Source organism: Lipophrys pholis (assembly GCF_963383615.2).
Source record: "Lipophrys pholis genome assembly, chromosome: 11".
In the NCBI taxonomy this organism is placed as follows: domain Eukaryota; kingdom Metazoa; phylum Chordata; class Actinopteri; order Blenniiformes; family Blenniidae; genus Lipophrys; species Lipophrys pholis.
Window position 1 is genome coordinate 27,299,788 of NC_137631.1, and position 23,573 is coordinate 27,323,360.

Consider the following 23,573-nt stretch of genomic DNA (forward strand, 5'->3'; position numbering starts at 1 on the left):
ACTTCCTCAAGCATTCCTAATTGAAATCCCTCATTTTTAATACACTGCCTCTTTTCATCGTTTCATTTTTACCAGACAATGCAAAGACTCTATGAAGGACAAAAGACACGGCGAGGTTTTACCCCCCTTGTCGAAGCCTTCAGGCCTCCAGCAGCCACGGAGGGACGCACTCAGTGGGCTTCAGCGCGGGGACGCCAGGCGCCACCAGCCCGGGGGGGGAAGCCAAACGAGTCCCCGAGAGGCAACGCTCAACAGACAACCTCAGTCTGTCCAATCACAGGCCAGAGCTTTTACAAAATGAACAGGACTCATTGGATCGATTCTCTAACAAAGTGACGCGACACGTTTCTGACCAATAAACAACTTCAACTCGTGTGCTGAACACGAAAGAAGAATTTAAACTCATTTGTGGATGACTGCAAATATTGATTATTGAGAATATTGTTGGATACAAGAGACTAGCGAGTAATTAAAGAAGTTAATTGTCTCTTTTAGTTCTTCAAGCAGTAAGATGCAGTACATTGGCCTCAAAACAAATAATACACAGGTAGTATGCCATGTATGTGTTGTTTACTGTAAAACTGTAACAAAACAATACAAACTGGCTGTGATTAAAATAGAAAAATACATATATTAAATACATTTCTGTTAGTTAACAGTATCGGTAACAGGCACAAACACATGAAGGAGAAGTCTCAGTGTGACAGGATATCGATGGGACATCAAAGCTTCATTTTTCACTCAAACTTTTGGAAACCAAATTCTCTGTGCCTGACGATGTCCCGGAGCGCAGCGAAGCCATAGAAGACCTGCAATGGCAAGGAGTGAGAAGTACGACCTCATAAATACAGTGCGCAAAGAGAACATGCTAGAACACAGTAGTATCTGAGATGAAAGTCGTCGTACCTGTGTGAGTATGAATATCGTGAGAATTATGTGGACACTTCTCTCCAGGGGCAGTATGAGAATGGCCTCGTTAAAGAGTTGAAAGAGGATAAGTGGAAACTGCAGGAGGATGGTCAGCAGCCAAAATCCAGCCAACTCTGGGAGCTTCCATAAACACAAACATTATATGATATTAATTTAAACGTGACATTAACCATATGACGGTCTGAGAGATGTGTTACCTTTTCTTGTAGATTCCCAGTGTAACCAAGATAGAGTCTGATGGCCTCAATCAGAGTCATCAGACAAAGGATGGTCACAAGGATGAACTTGTAGTGGTTTCCCAAGGCATGATACTGGCAGGAATGACAAAAAAATAAAAAATACTGCTGAAATGAAGGTTTTTTTTCACAATGAAATATTCCAATACATTTATATCTCGACTAATATTTTTCAATAACATTGATTCGCATGCTTCATGTGTAATATTTAAGTGAACACTGATTCTTCTTCTATCAGCATTTGCCTATTTGGGGCTCACAGTGGATCATCTTCGTATATCTGCTGTCTCCTCTATCCTCCTTCTCCACACGAATCACCAATGATTGCAATGTTTCCATCGACATATTAAAACTCACCCAAGTGACATGTGCTGAATTTAACCTCCACTAAAAACATTATATTCTCCCACAGTGAAAGGGCGGACTGCAGGCACAGTGGAACATGTTTACATGGGTTCATTTTTAGAGTCTTTGATGTGGTGCTGAATCAAGAGATTTATTCAACTTATTCATATTCGAATAACAAAGAAAAGTGTTTCACACAAACATTTTCAAAAGTCCTTTGTGTTATTTACCTTTAAAGTTAAATAACAGCCCTATAAGAACAACAATCATGGAGCTTTGGCACTAGACGAAATTGAGTTTGACACCTTTGCTCAAATATATCCATGCTTAATCATATCAATACAATATTGTGTATTTGCTGGCGACATAAGACTAATCCTCCCTTTACATTTGCCGTGTTTATTGCTGGATTTGAGGAAGCTGGGGTGTGTTATTCTCCTCCACTTGTCCTCGTTGTCTCACCTTGAGGTGCAGCGCGACAGTTTCACTGACCCACCAGCAGGGGAAGAACCACATGTTAAAGTACAGAGACATCTGGAGCGGGAGGTTGGACAAAAGCCGTTTGTCTGAAAGCAGAGAGAGACAGAGACAGAGACAGAGACAGGCTGCACAATCAGACGGGACAAACAGGACAGCCGCACACGCCGGGAAGCTTCAGCTGAGGCAGATGACGTGTAAACACTGGAGCGGCGATGCTAACATCTGCTAGCGGACCAAAGGCTCACCGTGGGGGGAGAAAACTGCGTCCTTGTCGCTCGAGGAAGCTCCAGTCCGAGTCTGAGCGAACAAAACACTCCGTAAAAAGTCTTCTGAACGCCGTGTGAGTGTCGGCGGCAGGTCCATCCTGTCAAAGGACCCAGAAACGAAAGCAAAGAAGGGCAGAAACACCCAGTGGGATGAGGCTGAACGCCAGAGCGTTTCTATGGAAACCGAGGAAATCTCGCGAGAGTTGTGTTTTCAGCGAGACTGAATGTTAATTTTAATTGAACAAATTAGAATTTACTATCTATCTATCTATCTATGTGTGTGTGACACAGTATATCTGCTAGGCTAGGCAGTAGACAAGTGAATATTCTTTCAACACGTAAAAGATAAAAAGATAAAGAAGGAAGAATAAACAAATACATCCCAGATTTCTAGGAAAAAAAAGACTTGGGTTTCTCTGTTAACACTAAAGTCCTGTACTACTGCGCAAGAGCAGCGTGAACATTTGGTTTTGCTTTTATATATCGTATCAATTTATGTGTGTATAGAATTTTTCGATAAATATAATTGTGTTAATGGCTGATTTTTCTTTTAAGTTCAAATTTGCAAAAGTATCAAATTTACAAGTCTATTAATTGACAGTCAAATATGGATGCTCAGTTACTTCACTGTCTTTGGCACAGGAAGACACACACACACACACACACACACACACACACACACACACACACACACACACACACACACACACACACACACACACACACACACACACACACACACACACACACACACACCTATCCCGATGAACTAAATCTGCAGTATTTACACATACACATGACAAAAGAGTTTTTCTTTTTAAATCAAAAACAAAGTAAACCAATTTATTTTCATGATATGGGGACTTTTCGGTGATACAAGATATTTACACATATTTACAATGTTTGTTTGAATTTTAGTCTGATGTCTAAAATCTGTGGACCCTTTGATGGACTAAAGTAAATGCTGTTTCATCCTCGGTGGTGGAGCATCTCATTCACTATTATGTTGATGTTTATTCTGTTTTGACAGTTAAAAAAAAAAAAAAAAGTGAAGAGATTGATAAAATATCATATACTCCACACATATTTTCCACACGTTCTCGTGATTTCTTAGTTTACTGAGTTTATCATTTTCAACAGCAGCGCCGGCGCCACTGAGAGGAGAGCTTGGACTCAAAGCCGTTATGAGACAGAGTCAGTGGAGGCGTGATCCACCGTGTCGTAGAAGCGCAGAGTGGCTTTGTAGTGCAGCAGCTTCTCAGTCAGAGGGCTGACGGTCTGGGCTCGCCCCTGCACACGCAGGTCAATGTACCTGGACAGCAGAGAGGATCAAATGTGATGATGTGAAGTATTAATAACTTTAGTAATGCTCACAGGCCGGATGAGATAGACCATCAAACTACCAACAATCGAATTAGAAATGAACCGACTACCAATGTGGCAACACGCAAATAACGTGGCTGCAATAGTGCTTTAGTAATAGTGATTAATGTCTGAATAATAAAAGAGTAGCACCATAGCAGGAGACATATGGCCTGCCAACCAGAACTGGCCCAGCAGTACAATCTATTTTGAGAAAATATGACATTAGCAGCTATGTCTTTATTTGACCTACACAGATGTAGAAATGTGTACATTATAGTTCATTTTAAGTAATTTTTTTAGAATTTGACAAGTCATTCTGATCATAACACAAACTAGCCGACTGTAATTTTGAATTCCAGCTACCTTTGACTAAATGTTTTATGACTTTGAAAATGTAAATAGTGTAAAACAAATATGAACAGAGGCATGATATTTCGGAAATGACAGCTTTTTTATCCAATTTTCAGGTTCAGCATGTTTTGTAAAAGGATAGTTCATTAAATACAAACGCATTAATGTTATATTAACCCTTTACTGCACTAAAGCAGAGACAGAGACTTTGAGTTGTGGTTATGTAGAGATTATGATGCTACTATTTGAGTCCAAATTGCACTTTACTAATTAATTTGAGACAGATTGCACAGAATTCCTCAGGTTTCTGTTTTTCAGTTGTTGTTTTTTTTTAAATTCAAACATGTTTTTGCAATCCATCATATTGATTTTTGTAAGAACATACTACTATACCTATAGGACACGCTCCAAAACGCCATAGTATTTATGGCCATCAGTGTGGCCAAGAAGAAGAAAAATCTCTCCAGGTTGCCGTCATGCAGCACGTTCGGATAGAAGTTTCCTGTAATGCACGGTCACGTGGTGGGTGAGAGCATGAGAGGGTGAGTTATAGAGCGAGTGTGACCTTTATTCTTTTACCTCCAGAGCTGTAGTACACCAGCTGGATAATGAAGGCCCCTAGAAAACAGCCCCCTCCATAGGACAGAGTGAGGAAGTGCAGGGAGATCCCTCTGATGTGGTTGGGAGTCAGCTGGAAAGGGATGAGGCAACCTGCCAGAGAGGAGGTGGAACGTAAACGTGTTTCATAGATATGTATAATAAATGTACAAATTGCACATTATATTGCAGTCAAAATGCCACGCACACGCTTACACAAGATTGTCTCTCTCTTTTTTTAATAATCAGCTATCGTACAGGCACATTGACAAAATTTGGAATAACATGGAAAACATTTTCCATAAAGTTTACTGAATCTATAAAAAAAATAGCAGTTTAGATTTATTGTACATTATGCCAGAAACCAAGCATTTGTGTTTTATTCTCTCTAAGTTCATCTTATAAGTCATTAAAATAAATTTAACATTTCAAAGAATCAGAGAAATTGAATCTTTTGAACAAGTAATAAATAATTGAAGTTTTTAGTTTATATGTTCCCAGTGGAGACTAAACAGCGGAATGTTCAATGATATTCTTACATTTTTGTACTTCATATGACTTCATATTACAGCAAATTAAAGCTTTTACATCAAAATTTTAAAGCAAACGTCAGAATTTTTTATTCTTTTTATTATCAAAGCAGGTTTGTTTCTTGAGAATTGAGTACAATACGATGAATTAAGTCACTCTCTTCACATAATATCTGTGATAATAGATCTGTTGAAGTCTATTTTTGACCTGAGCACATAAATCATTCCAAAACTAATTTTGTTCAAGAAATGACTTTATGCTGTGACGTGTCACTGGAGGGATGAATATTTCTTGAATCATTTTGCTCCATTGCATGCCCTCCCAGCATGGACGATGGATTTAATCTCCCGCGCATTACTGCGACAGAGTATTTCACGCAGTTGTGGAGGCTCCGGTTCTCCTACTCACACGCAGGGCTGACGAGAGCCTCAGCCAAGCCGAGCAGGACGTACTGCGGCGCCAGCTGGAAACACGGCATGGACGATACCTGCAGAACCTTGCCGGACAGAGTCTGCTCCACCAGGGGGAACGCTTTCCTCTGCAGCTCCGATAAACCTGCCACCAGGACGGAGAGAGTGGCACACACATGGCCCAGAGCTGGAAGGGGAGGACGGACAGGGTGGGGTGATGAGAGAGGGGGCTGTGATTGCAGGAGGGGGAGTGGGGGGAGCGAGAGAGACATAGGGATATTTAGGTGAATAAATTAAACTGATGTGTGGACTATGTGTACATTTGTTAAGAGTACTCACTGATGAGCTTCACGGGAGCCAGGGGAGTTTTTCCCATGGAGAGGTAGCAGGTGGTGACACACTCGATCAGCGGGGCTAACAGCAGAAGAGGCAGGATGCTGATCACGTTCATGGCGCCGATGGGCAGCAGGAGGCTGCTCAGGTGGAGGTTGGAATTCATCGTCTGTATGTAGTAACCTGAGGGAATCTGTGAGGAAAAGTATTCATAAACTCACAGATGCTGATGGGGAAACGCTTTTCTCTTGTACTCCCTTTCTCCTATAATTGGTCACTATCTCTCTGCCCATGGCCATGCATGGCACTGAACTGACGTACATGTACAACCTCAAACTAGACCTGAAGTCTCGGTTGTTTATGTTCATCTTTTTTGTAAGCGAAAAATCATTCTGTTTGCTCTGTGTAAATAAACCCTGTTTTCCCAGTGACCTGCCTGAGTGACGCAGGCTCTGTATAGCAGCTGAAGCCCGTACAGAGGGAAGAGTTTGGCCAAGACTTTGACGTTCTCCACATGGGTCTCACTGTACCGGCCACCGTTGTTCTCCTTTGCCCGGTCCAGCCACGATGTCACATCTCCACTCAGGTGGCGATAGTAGAGGCAACACATCTTGAGCGAGTTCAAGAAGACTCCCAGCGTGGTCAGTAGTGACCCCCCTGTGAACGATCACATCAATCAATGAGGCATCAACTCAAACGATCTCTCCGCTTCTTTATTTTATGCAGTTTACCTTTCTTGGGTTTGTAGGTGAGTTTATTGCGCATCATGTGTATGGCGATGAGAGCCAGCAGCACAGAGGTGAAGGGGATGAGGAAGCCCAGGTTTTGGGCTACAGACTGCTGGATGAAAGCAATACCCAGAAATACGATGGTGGAGTTCAGGTTCACCAACCAGTAAAACCTAAAAACCAATTAAACGAATGAGTCAGTTATAGAAAACCAACATGTTGGCATACCGACAATTTCTTTTAAAAATTCCTCACATGTATAGATGTTCATCAGAGCCTGAGAAGAAGGAAATCTTTCACATCTGAGTGGTGAAAATTCTTTTGAGTGCTTTCAAACTCAAGACTGGAGACTTCCAAGAAGCTCGTATGATGTCACTCCACTCAATGATAGTTATTTATCCACTCCAGGAATCGTCAAATTTCTTTGAAACCGAGAGCTACTATGAGTGTAAATGAAGGGCGACTTGTTACAAACCTCAGATAGTGATGTATCACGGTAGGAAACGGATGTATTTAAACATAGAACATCATTCACTTCGGCTTGCCTCAATCTATTTCGACATTTGAAAGTCAGTGAACACGTCGCTTGTTCGATTATCTTGTGTCTTTCAGCATGGATTTGAATGAATAAGCATTTTGTTTCATTTTCAGTTTTTTGCAGACCATCACAAGGTTCCTATATGGGCTGCCATGTTCCCACAGGCACCCAGCATGTTCTCCCAAGCTCCCAAAGTCATGTGAAGCACTAATCAATCTCAAGAAACTTATTAAATGAAAAGGTTGTCATAAGGTCATTACTTTCTCCACGGCGGGGGGATGAACCCATCTCTTATGAACAACTGACAAACCAGCTTCTGTGATCAATTCATGGCGCATCTTCCACTAATTTTCCATCTATTGTGTGTAATGTAATGAGGAAAAAAATAGAAAGAAGAAGACTTTCTGATCCTGAAGTGAACTTCCTAAAACTGCGTCCACCTACCAGTTGAAGAAGGCGAGGAGCTGGTGCTGGTTGTAACCCTGCAGGCTGTAGGCCCCCATGGGACAGAGGATGGCCCGGATGCCACCGATGCCCAGCGCAGCAGCGAGGAGGCCGGTGTAGAACAAGATCTGCTGCTGCCGGTGCTCCAGCTGGTGGCTCATGTGATGGGTGTCAATGTAGAAATCCTCGAAGGGAAACGCCACCACAGGCAGCATGGCGGTGCCTATGGTAGACGGACACATGTGGGAAACTTGGAGCAAATATGCAAATGAATTGAACCTCAATTAATTAATTCTCCAAGGAATAGAGCAACGCTGCGTCTTACCAAAGAAATGAAGAAAAGCACAGAAGTAGAGCACTTTGGCCCGTCCCAAGCAGGTTTCCGCGAACCACCCAACCAGGACGGGGGTCAAGGTGCTGGCGCCGATGAAGCACAGGTTGACGGTCGCAGCCAGGTAGTTGTCATAACCCAGCTTCACGGTGCAGAAGAGAATCATATTGCACACGATCCCAAAGAAAGTGAATCTTTCACACAGCTCCACAAGCAGAACGCAGATGATGACTTCGAGCTTCTTGCGAGACTTTCTCAGTGGTCTCTGGTCCGAAAGGGTGTGTGAAGCTCGCCGTGGCCGCCTTTTGCCGTCTGGCGGCTTCCGGTAGCCTTCTGCCACCATTCCTCTGGGCCTGTGTGAAGCCGGCTGCACGATACTTCCAGTAATAAAGCACGTCGAGCCCTGAATGAGAAGTCCTGCCCCTGTGGGGAAGCATTATGAGTGGGCATGCCTGGCATCTGGCACCCTGGTGTAATGCTGGAGTTGGACAACAGACATGCATTCTGCACGTGCATGAGGTGGCTGATCATCTTGTGTCATTTTCTTACCAGGAACTGTGGACGTCTTACAAAGATCCGGCATGTGAAGTCGACGTGGTGGATAGGGGCAGTTCACAGAGAGCATTCCTGGAAATAGTGCTCAAAAATACCAGTTTAAATGTCACTGTTCTCTGCAGAAACACTGGAACAGCAGAAACAGTGTCCTATGCACCATTGTATAGTTTCTTCTCTCTTATGGTGAAAATTGAAATATCATGAGGACCTTTTAGTTCATGGTTGTTTTGTGATGACTTCCTCTTCTATTGATGAACAATGCAATTTCAGAATAAAAAAAGTAAAACATAAACATCAGTTTACAGCAGTTACGGCGGTTGGTAGAGTTGGCCATCTTGAAATCATAAGGTTACAGGTTGGATTCCCCATCTCCCCCTGTCCACACGTCGAAGTGTCCTTGAGCAAAGCACTAAAAACTATTTTGCTCCCAATGGATGGATGGAGCGCGATAAAGACTGTGTTGGCCGATAATAGTCACAATAAACTAAATTAATGGCACTTGACATTGATATTCAATTAGAAAAAAAAACACATCAAAGTTCAAATATTAAAATGTTTGCGTAAAGCAAAATAAACTATACCTGATTGCTGCAGTTTGCTGCACACACACATGCAAAATGCCACACGTCTTTGAGAAAGCAGCGATCCACAGAACAAGTTCATTTTGTCTGCCCTGCCTCTAATTAGACTGATGGTGTGAAGAGGCAGCGAGACAACAGCCAGGGTAACTTCAACTAGGTCGCAGCTGGAGCGTTCTTTTTCACTAGAACCGGACACGCCGCGACGACATGCCCCTGCCTCTTACAATAGTGACACGTGACGTCACCCATACCTTGAGCGTCAGGCGGACCAGACCTGGTGTCCACGTCGGACCGAGAGCCAGCACCGGTGTAGGCATAGACATAAACACTAGACGCCGCACCGCCTGTGTCCGCCCGCCGCTCCGACACGTCACAGCGGCCGCCATCTTGTGAGGGGCAAGTCTGCCCCGTCGGCCTAAACAAGTCTGTGTGACAGCGAAGTGTTTTCTGAAGAAAACCACGCAGATATACATTTACATGACTGTGAAGAATCATTGCTTTCATTTTTAATTTATTAAATTAAAACCATTTCATTTATTTATTCATTTATCCAATGTAGCATACTTATAGAAAGTATTGAGAGGAAATGGAAGAAGTTTGCAGATGGACATTGGGACGCTGTCCTCTCCTTTTAGAGCAGCAACATGATGGAGCTCATGACAAAAATATGCAAAAGCGTTTATTTACACACAATGTGACATTTATATACAATGAACATGTACATTAGGGCACAAGTTATAACATTTTTTGTGGAACAAATGTAGATTTTCTTATTTACATATTTACACACAATAACATATCTACCTATACTACATTTATTTATCATTACATATTTACCTTTATTACATAAAATTATTGTTACATATTTACCTATTACATATTTATGCTATACATTTATCTATTACATATTATATGACATTATTCCTACATATTAACCTCACATTATATAGTTGTTACATATTTACCTATTATATTAGTGATTTATTCATTATATTTACATATTTGTTGTTCCATATATTTACATATTTATAGATTGATAACAGTAACCACAAACTAATTGTGAGGTTGCTTCATTTCACAAATTCAGAAGCCTTGGAAAAGGACTGTCTTGCACAGCCTCTTCCGTGAATTGCCAATTTGGAGTTTTAGTGTTCTCATTTTTGCAATGTGATGGAATCTTAGTTTGTGGAAAACTGAAACTACCACTGACATGAGCCCAAAGTGATGGTTTTCAATGTCATACTGTGTGTCCTCGATGTGCCCCTTGAGAAAAAATATGTCCTGTGATCCAATGTCTGCACGGACCAACCGGTTGAGAGAGGACACGCTCATGTTCTGCCCTGGTTCTGACTGGCGAATGAAACGCTCTGCTGAATTGACAACCTTCACTGTCCCCTCAAAAGGAATCATGAGTCCTCCCCTATTCCTGTGGGTCAGCAAGTGGTAGCTCTTATCAAAAGATGCAGATGCAGCATCTGTCACCAGGCTACCACGGCACACACTACAAGACAGCGTCCTTAAAACGCGTCTCACAACAAACCCTGATATATAAGTCAGAGCATTGTCCACAAGGCCACCAAAACGTGTGGGCAGATAACTGTGGTCACACACGAGAGCAGGGATGTTGGCGAACGGGGATGGGAGGTCTTCAGATTCTTCTGCTGCTGGAGCTGAGGACAGATCAACAGCAGACAGGGACACAGTGTCGTTCACTGCTGCCACGTTTCCAGACTTGCCAGGAGACACACCACAGTTGACCATGAGGTGGCGGAAAATAGCCTGGAATTGGCCTGCCGATGGATTGTTATTCCAGCCCCCTTAGATAAACAACAAAAACACATTAACAGGCAGGGAACAGTACACTGACTGGTCCTGAGACGCTGCAGTGTCTTCCTGTTTGGATGTCCAGCTTGTCCTGGTTGCCACCGGCTGAAATGAATTCAATCACACTTGGAAGGCTATATCTGGTTACCACACAATGTCGTAGAAATACTTCTTTGAGTCGAACATGTAGCTAAACAAAGTAATTCTCCAAACTGTGTGGTATTGTTTTAACTTTATCACAGAGTGATGCACCTACTTTTTTAAGATGAGCTGGGAAGTTGAAGACAGATGGCACTACTCCATCCCTGATCCGGACAGTCTGACCCATCCTGTCGAAGTCCACCTGCCTGAAGTGTTCACTGCAGAGCCTCGAGTGCACAGTGGCAATAAAAGCCTTCCTTCGGAGGGCGACCTCCCACTGCTTCCCCGCCGTTTGGTTGGTGGGAAACCTTCAAATGCACAAAAAGTTAGTCAGTAGCCGTCATATAGGACCACAGTTCAGTTAAAAGCAACTGATTTCTTTTTAAATGTAATATTCTACACACTGCAACTAAAATAGCCTCCGTTAGATGAACCCAATAGACCTTGATATTGTTGGTGTTTTTGTTTGAGGGCGAGCTTAAGCCAGGGAATAGAGAGCATTTCCCACGGCTCCAGCTCATCTATATCCCAAGTTAATATTATATGAGCTAAACACAGCGACAACAACAAAAAATATGTTTTTCCTACCTGTGGAAGGTAATCCCACGCAGTCGATTGTCCTGATTTTGTCTATTAGCACAACCAAACGCAGAACAGTGATGCGGCATCGTTGCTGACGTCCTGACAAATGACACTCACAAGATGACGTATGCTCCTGCCAGTCGGTGAGGCGTCTAGTGTATATGTCTATGCCTACACCGGCTTCCATGTGCCCAGACACATCCGTAAACCCCTCGTTACTACCAGCAGCTTGGTACAGCCGACCAAAACCAAAAGGACGCTCCACAAACCCCGACTTGTGCGTCAAAACAAATTAATCGGCCAGTACTGCAGCCTTGGAGACGTCAGCCATTTTATTCTGATTTAAATACGTCGGGACCTTATCCGGGTGGACATTTTTAAAGTCCAGCTGGTTAAACTCAGCGACTTTCTGAGACGCGCACCATCTGTCAAAGAGAGCCTCTTTTTCTCCCACGACTGATTGTAGCGTTTCTTTTAATTTACGAAACTTCTGCCGATACGCCTCAGGGACAAGTTCATATGCGCGCAGCACAGCGGCTTTCACCAAATCGTAATCGAGGCTATCCTCTGCCGACAAAGACGCATAAGCCTCTTGCGCTTTTCCCACTAGCGAGCACTGCAGTAGTAATGTCCACACGTCTTCAGGCCATTTAAGTGAGACTACCACTCTTTGAAAAAGGATAAAATATTTATCCACACCCTCATTAAACTGTGGAACAAAGCGGATATTTTTACTCACGTCAAATAGCGAACTTGCCTGCTGCCGCTGCGCGGCCACCTCCAATTCACGCAGGCGTATTTTGGCCTCAAGCCCAAGTCTCGTTTTCTTCAGATCAGACTCAACTTTAGCTTTTTCCAAAGCTATTCGCTGGAGTTCCACCTCCAACTCCTTTAAATTGAGTGATTCCTCCAAACCAGGGGACTTCTGGGGGCTTTCTGGAGTCGCAGAAGGAAAAACACCTTCTTCTCCCAGCGCAGCCAGCACCTAGGACTTTACGACGCCATTTTTCGCCAGTTTAGAAACAGGTGCCCCGTAATGACTCGTAAACTCAATCAGGTCCTCCTTCGAGCACCTGTTAACCACCTCCACAATGGGATGCTTCTCAAACTCTTCCAGATCCGGTACAAACGACACCCTGCCCAAACAGACTTCCACTTAACCACAACGAGTTCGTAGACACACACCACCCGACCACTTCCGAAAAAAAGATTTGCCTCCCCACAACCAAGTCAAGCCAAAACGCCCCAAAAGTCCACACAGTTACTATGCACTAAAAAAAAAAAAACCGAAGTACGAAAGGGCTCCAAACATTGCGGCTCGCTGCGGACACTCCAAAACAACAACTGCCCAATATGCCTGATGATAGTTGTGCATTCCAAATCATTATTTTTCTGCGAATATGCACAAGAGTCTGTTTGCGTGTTCTCCGGGCGTGGCTATGAGTTAGGCAAATTGTTCAAGAGGACGGATTGCTAGATTTGGATTGTACTATATTGAATAAATCAGAATAAAAAGAACTGTATCCAAAAATCCATTAATTCTGTTTTCATTCTCACTCCCTCGGTTGTGCTTCTTCAATGCGTTTCCAAACTTTCGCAAGAATGTGGAAGGTCCTTTACGAGTTTAAGCGTAACCAAATCTCAAAATCCAGGTATATTTAAATATAAATAAATGGTTCCAGTTTGGGGGTTTTTTTGTCTTTAAAAGGAGTAGAAGACTAACCTCAGCTTCAACTGAAACATTAAAGATTTCTGTGAAATGCTCTATGAGAGTCATGGCCTTTATCAGCCGACATCATTCCCCGGGACACATCGCAGCTTATCACGAGCAAATCCCGGCAAACAGTTTCCAAAAACTTGCATCACTCCGATCTCAGAAGAGTTACGGAGGAAAATAAATGCTTGCGGCTTTGGAATGACATGTCCGGCGATCGCACGTGGGTTTGGTTCTCTGGCATCTGCATACTTGTTATGAGAGAGGATTCCTCGGAAACGTCTTCTCCACACGCGCGGTGTCTCTGTTACACCGACGTGCCAAACGCTGTATTAATCTTTTAAGTTGGGATTCCCAAAGTTTGGCTCAGAAACCAACAGGAGGTCTTAGCAGTGTTTTCTTTTTATTTTTTTTGTTATCATAAATATACTCTCCTTCCCCGACTCACCGCAAAGACTGGAAACTGTTATATATAATTCTACAGCCAAGCAAAACACTTCAGGATGCTCCCCCTGATCGATTTACACAAGACAGATAAGCTGACACTTCTGAAAAACACCAGCCTCTTCCTTAAACGCTTCTGGTGGCAGAGCTGGAAACTGTCGCTACTTTGAACTCCGAGATAATGATTATTTTTAGACGTTTATTTCTGGAATGTACATGAATTAAATGCGGATGATGGAACGCGAACGCGTGCACCTGGCGATCACTCCCATTTGCATACTTGACATGAATTGTAAGCTGATTTAAGGGGAATATAAACAAAATCTGCAAGCGTTCTAAACTTAACAATCCTCTACCTTTTCCTTCTACTATTTGAAGTACTTTAGTTCACTGCAGCTTCTATTAACGATTGAAATATACAGACGGGAATTTATTTGTGACTCTGCAGAAAATACAACAAAACTCTCGAGCAACTGGAGCTGATGCACGAAAACAAGTCAACAACACACTCGTACAGTTAATAAAACAAAGGAAAAAATGTTTCTAAAATATTGCTAATAAGTTCAAATAAATAAATAAATAGCAGCAGAAGAAAAATCGGGCTTCTCATGCGTCACCAACAAATTTCCCCAAAATGAGAAACAGTTCATCTCGTCTTTAATTTAAAACGATCGGATTTTGTTTTGATATAATTTCTCTGACTCCGCTCTATTCACACTTTCGCGAGGTGCGGACGAGACAAACGCATTTCAGGACACACAACCCCTCAGGTTCTGACTTGTGTACGTGTCTGCGCGCGTGTGTTACCGTGAGCAACCGTCACCATGAACAATGAGCGATCGTCTTTTCTGAGGCGAACATAAATAACGGAGCACCTGGACGGAGACGACGAAGCCAAACCTGTGCAGACAGACTGGTCCAGGTAGATGGATGGCAGCACGAGGGCATTAATGAGAGCACAGGTCCACCAACACATGGAGGTGAAAGCTCCGCAGATGGCCTGATGTCATCATTATATGGCAACGCGTGTGTGTGTGTGTGTCTACGTGTACGTAGAGTGTACGGAGAGTGAGTGACCGCCATTTTCCTTAATAATGGGAGTGAAGCCAGCCATTAAGGTCCGCAAGAAACGTTTTTTCCTAGAGTTAATGAGATGAGATCCACTCCTAAAGTACGAAAATATGTGTTTGCTTGTTTTGTTTTTTTTAACGTTGGAATCAATGGTCATGTATAACATATTGTTCACATTCAGAATGGGACATTTTACTCTGCATTATCTCACTGTAGAACTTGTGTCTCGTTTTACTCTTCCCAACAATGTCAGAATCACTCCCCAGAAGAATGGTTACACCAGAGGTCAAAACAGACAATTTTCTTAATTTATGTGTGTAGTTTAGCTCGGAAATCCACGCTGAAAGGCTGAACACAAAGACGTAATGATATTTCTCCAGCTTACATTTACACTCGCACACATTCTGATCTAGAGATCAAATCAGCAGCAGAGCCTTCCTCTTCTCGTGCTGCCTCTCATGAGATCACCAAAACGAGCGTCTATTTCTGTCCACATCTGTGATGGTGCCCAAAGTTTAATCATGATGTATTTGGGTTTGCACAAGATCTCGAGTCTGTATTTAATGAGGGGACCGTGCTGATATAAGAATTCCATCACCGCAATTCAGCAAAGCACATTATTTTTTTTTTATTTCTTGAAAGGCAAAAGAAAAAGAGTCCATCACAAGGAGAAAAATGCAGCCGATTTTGCAGATGATCTGCAATTCTCGAGCAATGACGTGCAGATTAAATTAGTTAAGGTGACACTGTACAGCGAGCTCATCTGCCAATAAGTCTTTGGGACACTATCATCAGTTTGAATGAAATAAGGCTGAAAGGCGTTAATCTCTCCCAAGCTCAAAATCTGAATGTTTATCCACTGTTGTGGACTTGTGACCTTTATTTGTGCTACTAAAAATCAACAATTGTGTGTTTGTGTTATAAACAGGCAGCCCTGGTGTCTGTGGAGGATAGGGAGTCCCAGTATTGGTGGAAGCTGTTATCGGTGGTCTATTTTCTTTTGTGTGTGTGTACCTAAAAACAGAAAATACGTTATTAACTAAGTTGATTTAAAAAAATAATAATAAATGAATAAACATTTTGCAGTTTTAGTGATGTCATGTGAACATTTATGTGTTTTATGAGAGTTCATACATAGATCCCTTCTTATGAGGACAGGTTATGCTGATGATTGTATTGAAGACAGTTTCTTCCAAATGTGGGAATGCAATACTTTGTCATTTTTGTACTACAAATGTTCTCTGTGTTACCAATCTTACAGAGTATGCTGTACAAATGAGCCCTTTGTAATAAACTACAGCAATGTATATATTCTCTTGTGTTCTATACCAGGGCTCTCAAACTTATTACAGGTCTGCATCTGAGTTTTAGTCATGGTCGGAGGTTAGGAAAGATTGGCTTTAACAAACAAATTGTAATGAATATGTCTTTTCATTGAGCCGGCATGTCTACAAACCCTATGTTGATGATAGAAAACTGAGGCAAACACAGCTGAGACACTTTGTTATTAAGTGGAATTAGTTATCAGTTGAATAAGTTTAAAGTGAGAGCTCTGTACTGTTGGTTCTGGGAAACGGTGTTGGAGTGAGAGCTCAGCTCTGAGTTCTGGTTCTTGGTTCGTGAAAACTGCGTCAGAGTGAGCGCTTGTTGTACAGTCCACTCTATAATGTCCTCCTCCGAGTGCTCCACTAACTTTTCCTGCTACTTTTCTTCAGGTGAGCTCAGACACATGAACAGTGTTTAGGTCTGGGTATTTGATAAGCCCTGCATACTTTGTTTTCACATTTGTGAGGATTTATACCAACGCAAATATGCGTTCTCCTACTGTCACGTACTGGAATCCAAATACGGTAATATACTGTCAAATAATTTACAGTGGATACGCTGTAAAATTACAATAACCCATTTATCGTACCATCATGCACTGTAATCCAAAAAACGGTATTATACTGCTAAATAAATTACAGTGAATGCTCTGTAAAATAACCCTGTTATTATAACCCAGGTACTGTCATTGAAAAAAACAGTATTATACTGTTAAATAGGAGTTGTATCGTAAAATAACAGTAAAACAGTGGTATAATTTGCATATGACTCGTCACATTTGACATAAAAGAGCCTGAGATTTCAAGATGACAGGCTAATGATATCATAGATGTTAGTCAGGAACTTGGTCTTTGAAGTTGAAATTGACTGTCCTGGGATGGTAACCATCACACAGTGGATTTTTAGTCTTCTTGAGTCCTCATTGTCCTTATCAACTAACCATGACCACGATGCAACCGATGACCTTCCTTTACCCAGGGACTCAGCAATGGGTACCACAGCCTACTCTGTACTGGGTACCACAACCAACTCAGTACTGGGTACCACAACCAACGCTGTACTGGGTACCACAACCAACGCTGTACTGGGTACTACCACCCACTCAGTACTGGGCTCCGCAGTCCACCAATTTTCAACAGGTATGTACAATTTAGAATTATTAATACTTCAATGAACATTTCATACCCCCTTAAATAAATGATGGGGTATTTCTGAGCTCCTGTTGCAACGGGGCCATCTGCTATAGCACTATGTTTGACTGTAGGATGCATAAGTAGCTATATTTTTTATACCTCTACTCTACAGCTTTGGGAAGCCGAACAGTGTGAAGAGGCTGAACGGCTTGAAGAGGCTGAACGGCTCGAAGAGGCTGAACGGCTCGAAGCGGCCGAGTGGTGGCTCGAGGCTGAAAAGCTCGAAGACGCCGAGTGGTGGCTCGAGGAGGCCGAACAGCGTGAAGAGGCCGAAAGACAAGAGGCCGAACGGCGTGAAGAGGCCGAAAGACAAGAGGCCGAACGGCGTGAAGAGGCCGAACGGCGCGAGGCCGAACGGCGTGAAGAGGCCGAACGGCGCGAGGCCGAACGGCGTGAAGAGACCGAACGGCGCGAGGCCGAAAGACAAAAGGCCGAAAGGCGCGAGGAGAACGAACGGCGTGAAGAGGCCGAACGACAAGAGGCCGAACGGCGCGAGGCCGAAAGACAAGAGGCCGAACGGCGCGAGGCCGAAAGACAAGAGGCCGAAAGACAAGAGGCCGAAAGACAAGAGGCCGAAAGGCGCGAGGAGAACGAACGGCGCGAGGCCGAAAGACAAGAGGCCGAAAGACAAGAGGCCGAAAGACAAGAGGCCGAAAGGCGTGAAGAGGCTGAAAGACAAGAGGCCGAACGGCGCGAGGCCGAAAGACAAGAGGCAGAACGGCGCCAGGAGAACGAACGGCGCGAGGCCGAAAGACGCGAGGCTGAACGGCGCGAGGCCGAAAGACAAGAGGCCGAACGGCGCGAGGTCGAACGGCGCGAGGCCGAAAGACAAGAGGCCGAACGGCGCGAGGCCGAACGGCGCGAAGCTCAACAGCGCGAAGAGGCCGAAAGACAAGAGGCCGAAAGACAAGAGGCTGAACGGCGCGAGGCCGAACGGCGCGAGGCCGAAAGGCGCGAAGTTCAACAGCGCGAAGAGGCCGAAAGACAAGAGGCCGAAAGACAAGAGGCTGAACGGCGTGAGGCCGAAAGACAAGAGGCCGAACGGCGCGAGGCCGAACGGCGCGAAGCTCAACAGCGCGAAGAGGCCGAAAGACAAGAGGCCGAACGGCGTGAGGCCGAAAGACAAGAGGCTGAACGGCGTGAGGCCGAAAGACAAGAGGCTGAACGGCGTGAGGCCGAAAGACAAGAGGCCGAACGGCGCGAGGCCGAACGGCGCGAAGCTCAACAGCGCGAAGAGGCCGAAAGACAAGAGGCCGAACGGCGCGAGGCCGAACGGCGCGAGGCCGAACGGCGCGAAGCTCAACAGCGCGAAGAGGCCGAAAGACAAGAGGCCGAAAGACAAGAGGCTGAACGGCGCGAGGCCGAAAGACAAGAGGCCGAAAGACGCGAGGCCGAACGGCGCGAGGCCGAAAGGCGCGAAGCTCAACAGCGCGAAGAGGCCGAAAGACAAGAGGCTGAACGGCGTGAGGCCGAAAGACAAGAGGCCGAACAGCGCGAGGCCGAAAGACAAGAGGCCGAACGGCGCGAGGCCGAACGGCGCGAAGCTCAACAGCGCAAAGAGGCCGAAAGACAAGAGGCCGAACGGCGCGAGGAGGCCATACGGCGCGAGGAGGCCGAAAGGCGCAAGGAGGACCAGAAGCCTCAGGGAACTCAACAGTGTGGGAGGTCCAAGAGACGACGGGAGAACAAGAAGAGGCGGGAGACCGAGTTGCGCGATGACGCCGAACTGCGTGCGGAGGCCGAACTGCGTGCTGAGGCCGAGTGGTTTCAGGAGGCCAAGCGGCGCATGGAGGACAAGCAGCGTCTGGAGGCCAAGCAGCGACTGGAGGCCAAGGCGTGCAAGAAGGCCAAGAAGCTGCAGACAGAGCCGCGATGCAACGCCAGGAGGCGTCGGCAGTGTTCTCCTTCATTCGATTGCTTCGACTGATGAAGAACGAATTAAATAAAAATATAAACTTTACAAGCTTTCTTTATTGCAAGAGCAGCAGAGCATGGGGAAAAAAAGAATATAACTGAGTGATCATTATTCTGGATGGCAGCCAAGTACTGGGGGGGTGGAGATGGGTGGGGGTGCAGGAGTACAGCTGGGCCACTGAATGTATAATGTCTAGATCTATTCTTTTCTTGTTTGTTTGTTACAGATGCCCAGGGGCACCCATATTTAAATTACATTATCGGAAGATTGTTAGTTGTACGTTATCTAAAATAACTGTTCTGGGACGCTTAAGCTCAAACCCAAATTTAAAGCTGTGAGATAAAAAAAAAAAAATGGTTAAAAAAAAATTCATATATCACTGCCATGCTTACTAAAGTTAAAACGAATGATAAAACCATTTAATTTCAAGTCACAATGACTTGATCCATAAACAAAACTAACTTAAAACTGATTTGCACAAGGCTTGCTATTACAAAAATGTCCAAACATTGGAATATCATCATTGGTAAACCTTTATAGGGGAGATATTGAAACACATTTGAAAATGAACATTTCAAACCTGAGGTTTTGGAAGGATTTTTCATTTTCTTAACTTTAGTGAATAAGTCTTTACATATAGTAAAGTCTAACTATCATGATATATTTTGTATTATCACTTAATGTGTGAAAAAAAATATAAAGTCAGTTGTATGGTCAGTTGATCGATTTATGCCTGAAGGTTTTTTTTTTTTTTTAAACTAGAGTGAACACGTGCACAGGTGTGCTAATTAAGGACGCGTTCATGAACACACTGCTTTACTGCGACGTGGTTTTACCTGGAAGCTTAATGGAACTAAGCCGTGACTTCCCTTAATTAAAACAAAACAAAAAAAAAGATAATAACGCCCAATTACCAATGTACCACCAGCCAACTAATATTTGTTTCTTCCAAGAGAAGGCAAAAGTCCAAACATAACAATTACCTTGAAAAGAAGTAAAAACTACCTTTCAGCAGCATGCACGAGAAATAAGTTAAGGTTGCCTTTTCAAAGCGGAACACGAGGTTTTAAAGATCTGCATGGAATTGGCCAGATCCACAAAGGCAACATGACATAGTAGTTTAGCAGGTAGAGAAATAGTCCACACGCAACATGCCACCGGCTGTCCTGTCCAACCAGCTGAAGACGCAGCCGCGTCCACGCGCGCAGACACGGTGTCCAGTCGCTTTGCGTCCATCGTGGTCCCGTGTACCCGGTCCGGGTCCCGGGAGGTGAGCTGAGGATGGTGCTGCGGGCAGGAGCTGGAGAGATCCTCCTCCACCTGCACGGATCGTGCTACTTGCTGCTCCTCCAACTCTCAAGTTTGGCTGCGCGAGTGTGAGAGAGAAACTGACAGACAACGCGGGCAGCATGCTCGTGCACGCCAAGAAGGGCACGCGCATGGGTGGGTGTTGAGTAAGAAATGCCAGTGAAATAAACGACATGAGAAAAAAAAAGGTAAGGGCATGTGTATTTGGTGGATTACCTTGGTCATTGGTGGTACACTTGTAAAGAACATGTATTCTTGGCCATGATAAAGAAAAAGACTTTGATTTAAAAAAAAATATATATATATATATATATAAAAATCTAATAACCACTCATGTTTTTTTGATTTCCTTTTCTGAACAGAAAACCCAATGACGCTCGTGGGATCAGCTTGTTCACTTTGAGAGACCAACACAAACAGTTTGTTGTAAAAAGATGAACTATTGAACTGTTATCACACTTGCTTATTTGTGCACGTTTCTCATAAATGTGAGAAAGAAACAGGCTTTAAATTGTAGATCAATTACCAAGAAGCGTTGTTGAAAGAAGTGACTTTACATTTTGTGTAAAGTTTTGATGTGTCAGGAGCCACATTAACGGTCATATTTCTTCCTGAAAATGACAACTACAAAGTTGCAGGGAAATACACAGGGATACAAACCGGCTAATACTTCACCTCTGTTGATATCCAAAAATTTAGCAATTCTGTTCAGCATCACATTTGGTACATTTTACCGTTTTGTTGACATTTCTTTAGGAAGTAAGTCCAAGATTTACAAGTCATATTTTTATTGACAAATAGTTTTATAACTTTCCTGCAAGGTACTTACAAAGACCCTTATAATAATAATAATAATAATAAAAAAAACAAACACCAAAACAATGTTGACAGTGGAGCACATTTGCGTCTCCGAACCATTTTCTCACATAGCTCGTCTTGTGCGACTTGTTTTTATAATGCTGTCTGTTACGACCCCAAAGAGGGAGGGAACATATTTTAGGACATGGGAGACGAGGGCATAAGTTTTTACACATTCAGTTTATTTTCTTTGATTTCTTTTTACGAGAGCCTCGTCCACCTGTCCAAAACAAACAAACAAACAAACAAACAAACAAACAAACAAACAAACAAACAAACAAACAAACAAACAAACAAACAAACAAACAAACAAACAAACAAACGGAACAGGAAAAAGTTTAACTGAAAAATGGGCGTGACTGCCCGGCCAAACGAAACAGGCAGGTGCGGCAATGGCCCAACCCTGTCCAGGGCCGCCGAACCAGTACCGACACCGAGCTACGGAAAAAAAAACACGAACCCTGACTAGACCCAGAGGGAAAATAAAAAGCGAAAACAGTACGGCCACGCCAAACTACCCAGAAAGAAAACACCCAACGGACCCATTAATTAAAGACAGGACAGCGTCTGCCACCACATTGTCCTCGCACAAATATGTATGATGACAATACCTGCTCTCAAGTCAACGCCACCACGAAGCCATCAACACCTGGTGGTGCTGAACTGGACAGATCCTGTCCACTGTCACCAGAGTGACGCGCGGCTCGGCGCATCTGTCACTCAAGCCACCAAAATGGCGGTTGTTGCTCTTGTATCGACCGAATCGTGGGAAGCCACCTCCATCCGGTGTGGTCGCTCCTGGTTTCCCCACTGCTCCTTCTAGTCACAGTGGGTTTACGTGTTTGCCACCGCGTGCGCCACGGCCCCAGACGTGATCATGTCCCGATAAACCCGCGCGAACTGTTCCGGACGCTCACAAACAGGGACAGGCGTCACTTCGGGGTAACTCGCAGCCTGCCACCAGCCAAGTCGTTCCCCATTATCATCGACACATTCCCGATATCGGGAAGCTTGGACGCACACACATTGTCTCCCGACCAGAGGTCCGACTCATGCACAATTCTGTGCAGGGGAACATCAATGTCCCGCATATTAAAGCTGCGCACCCGAACATATGAACCAACAGCCGTAGCACGACTCAACGGAAACACCCGCGCAAGGATAAATGACTGAGGCTGCCGTATCACGCAGGATCGTCACCGGGACCTTGCTCCTTATAGAGACACAAATCCATTCATCAAAAAAGGCTTTTCGGCAGCAAGATCATTGCGTTTTTGAGACTCACTCGATGGGCACACAGTGTGGACTGAAGCCACCGGCTGAAGGCCTCTTCATACTCCATAAGAACAAGACGAAAGTTCGCCAGTGCGGGGTCCTGCCGAACAAAATGACATAATTTCCTTCGGCCAGCTCCCTCTGGCCGAAGACATAAGTTTCGGCTGTGCCAACCACCCTGGCCGAACTATGTGGGTGCTGCACTGCCGAAACTTCTGCACTGCGCATGCGTGTTCCAGTTCGCTCATGACTATCAGTCATATTTTAATCATATTTAGCTTGTAAACATCGCTACTGTACGAGCGCCGCAGCTCGTCAAAATGTCCAGGCTTTTACATGATGCACCTGAACGCATCACAAATAGCTGTCATCTCCTGTAGTTAATAACGGACCAACATCGCGCTCGGACAAAAACTCTCTTTTATTACTGAAAAAGTTCAGAGAAATGTATTTCTGAAAGCACTGGAGGCGAGAAATAAACTGTTTAGTTGAAAAGTTTAAACGCCGCATCACAGACATGTGGCTGCTGCGAGGGGGCGTGGCCTGCGAGTTCGGCAGCTTCTTATCGGAGTATGAACAATCCTGCCGAAAAAGCTTTTTTTTCGGCAGCTGGCTGACGTCACTGCCGAATTTTCTTCTTGTTCCTATGGGTTCCAAAAGGGAGTATGCAGGGGCCTTTAGACAACTGTACATCTTCTCAAAGGCAAACCTATACATGTTGTACAAGTTTACAAGTTGACTAAAATGCCATGACCTTCCTTTCATTTTGTGAAAAAAACATACGAGTTTCTAAATATATCTTTGATAATGTAATTTTAATCATTCAAGATCAATCCATCAAGACGTCTTCGTGCGTCCCCATGGTAACAGCGTCCTCCCTGGCGTGGGGGCGTGGTGTATT

At 44.1% G+C, this 23,573-nt stretch overlaps 2 protein-coding genes across 2 annotated transcripts; both read right to left on the minus strand.

The window, feature by feature from the left end:
• Nucleotides 1-350: 350 nt before the first annotated feature.
• On the minus strand, nt 351-2,427 carry tmem17 (transmembrane protein 17). The gene is made up of 5 exons (XM_080475038.1): nt 2,237-2,427; nt 1,974-2,077; nt 1,128-1,241; nt 907-1,050; nt 351-809 (listed from the first exon to the last, which is right to left on the minus strand). Exons 1-5 carry the CDS (start codon nt 2,352-2,354, stop codon nt 738-740), a joined length of 552 nt encoding a protein of 183 aa, XP_080331164.1. The 5' UTR covers nt 2,355-2,427; the 3' UTR covers nt 351-737.
• Nucleotides 2,428-3,439: 1,012 nt separating this feature from the next.
• On the minus strand, nt 3,440-8,150 carry slc15a5 (solute carrier family 15 member 5; the record flags this gene model as incomplete). The annotated part of the gene is made up of 9 exons (XM_080474828.1): nt 7,880-8,150; nt 7,555-7,777; nt 6,576-6,745; nt 6,281-6,501; nt 5,851-6,037; nt 5,510-5,698; nt 4,553-4,684; nt 4,367-4,475; nt 3,440-3,569 (listed from the first exon to the last, which is right to left on the minus strand). The coding sequence occupies exons 1-9, from the start codon at nt 8,049-8,051 to the stop codon at nt 3,440-3,442; spliced, it is 1,533 nt and encodes a 510-aa protein (XP_080330954.1). The 5' UTR covers nt 8,052-8,150.
• Between the last annotated feature and the right edge of the window lie 15,423 nt (nt 8,151-23,573).

Coding starts and splice junctions, on each gene's coding strand:
- tmem17 (XM_080475038.1), bottom strand. CDS start 2,354: ATGGACCTGCCGCCGACACTCACACGGCGTTCAGAAGACTTTTTACGG. Junction 1,242..1,973: donor CTGTCGCGCTGCACCTCAAG/GTGAGACAACGA, acceptor CATTCCTGCCAG/TATCATGCCTTGGGAAACCA. Junction 1,051..1,127: donor CTGGGAATCTACAAGAAAAG/GTAACACATCTC, acceptor TGTTTATGGAAG/CTCCCAGAGTTGGCTGGATT.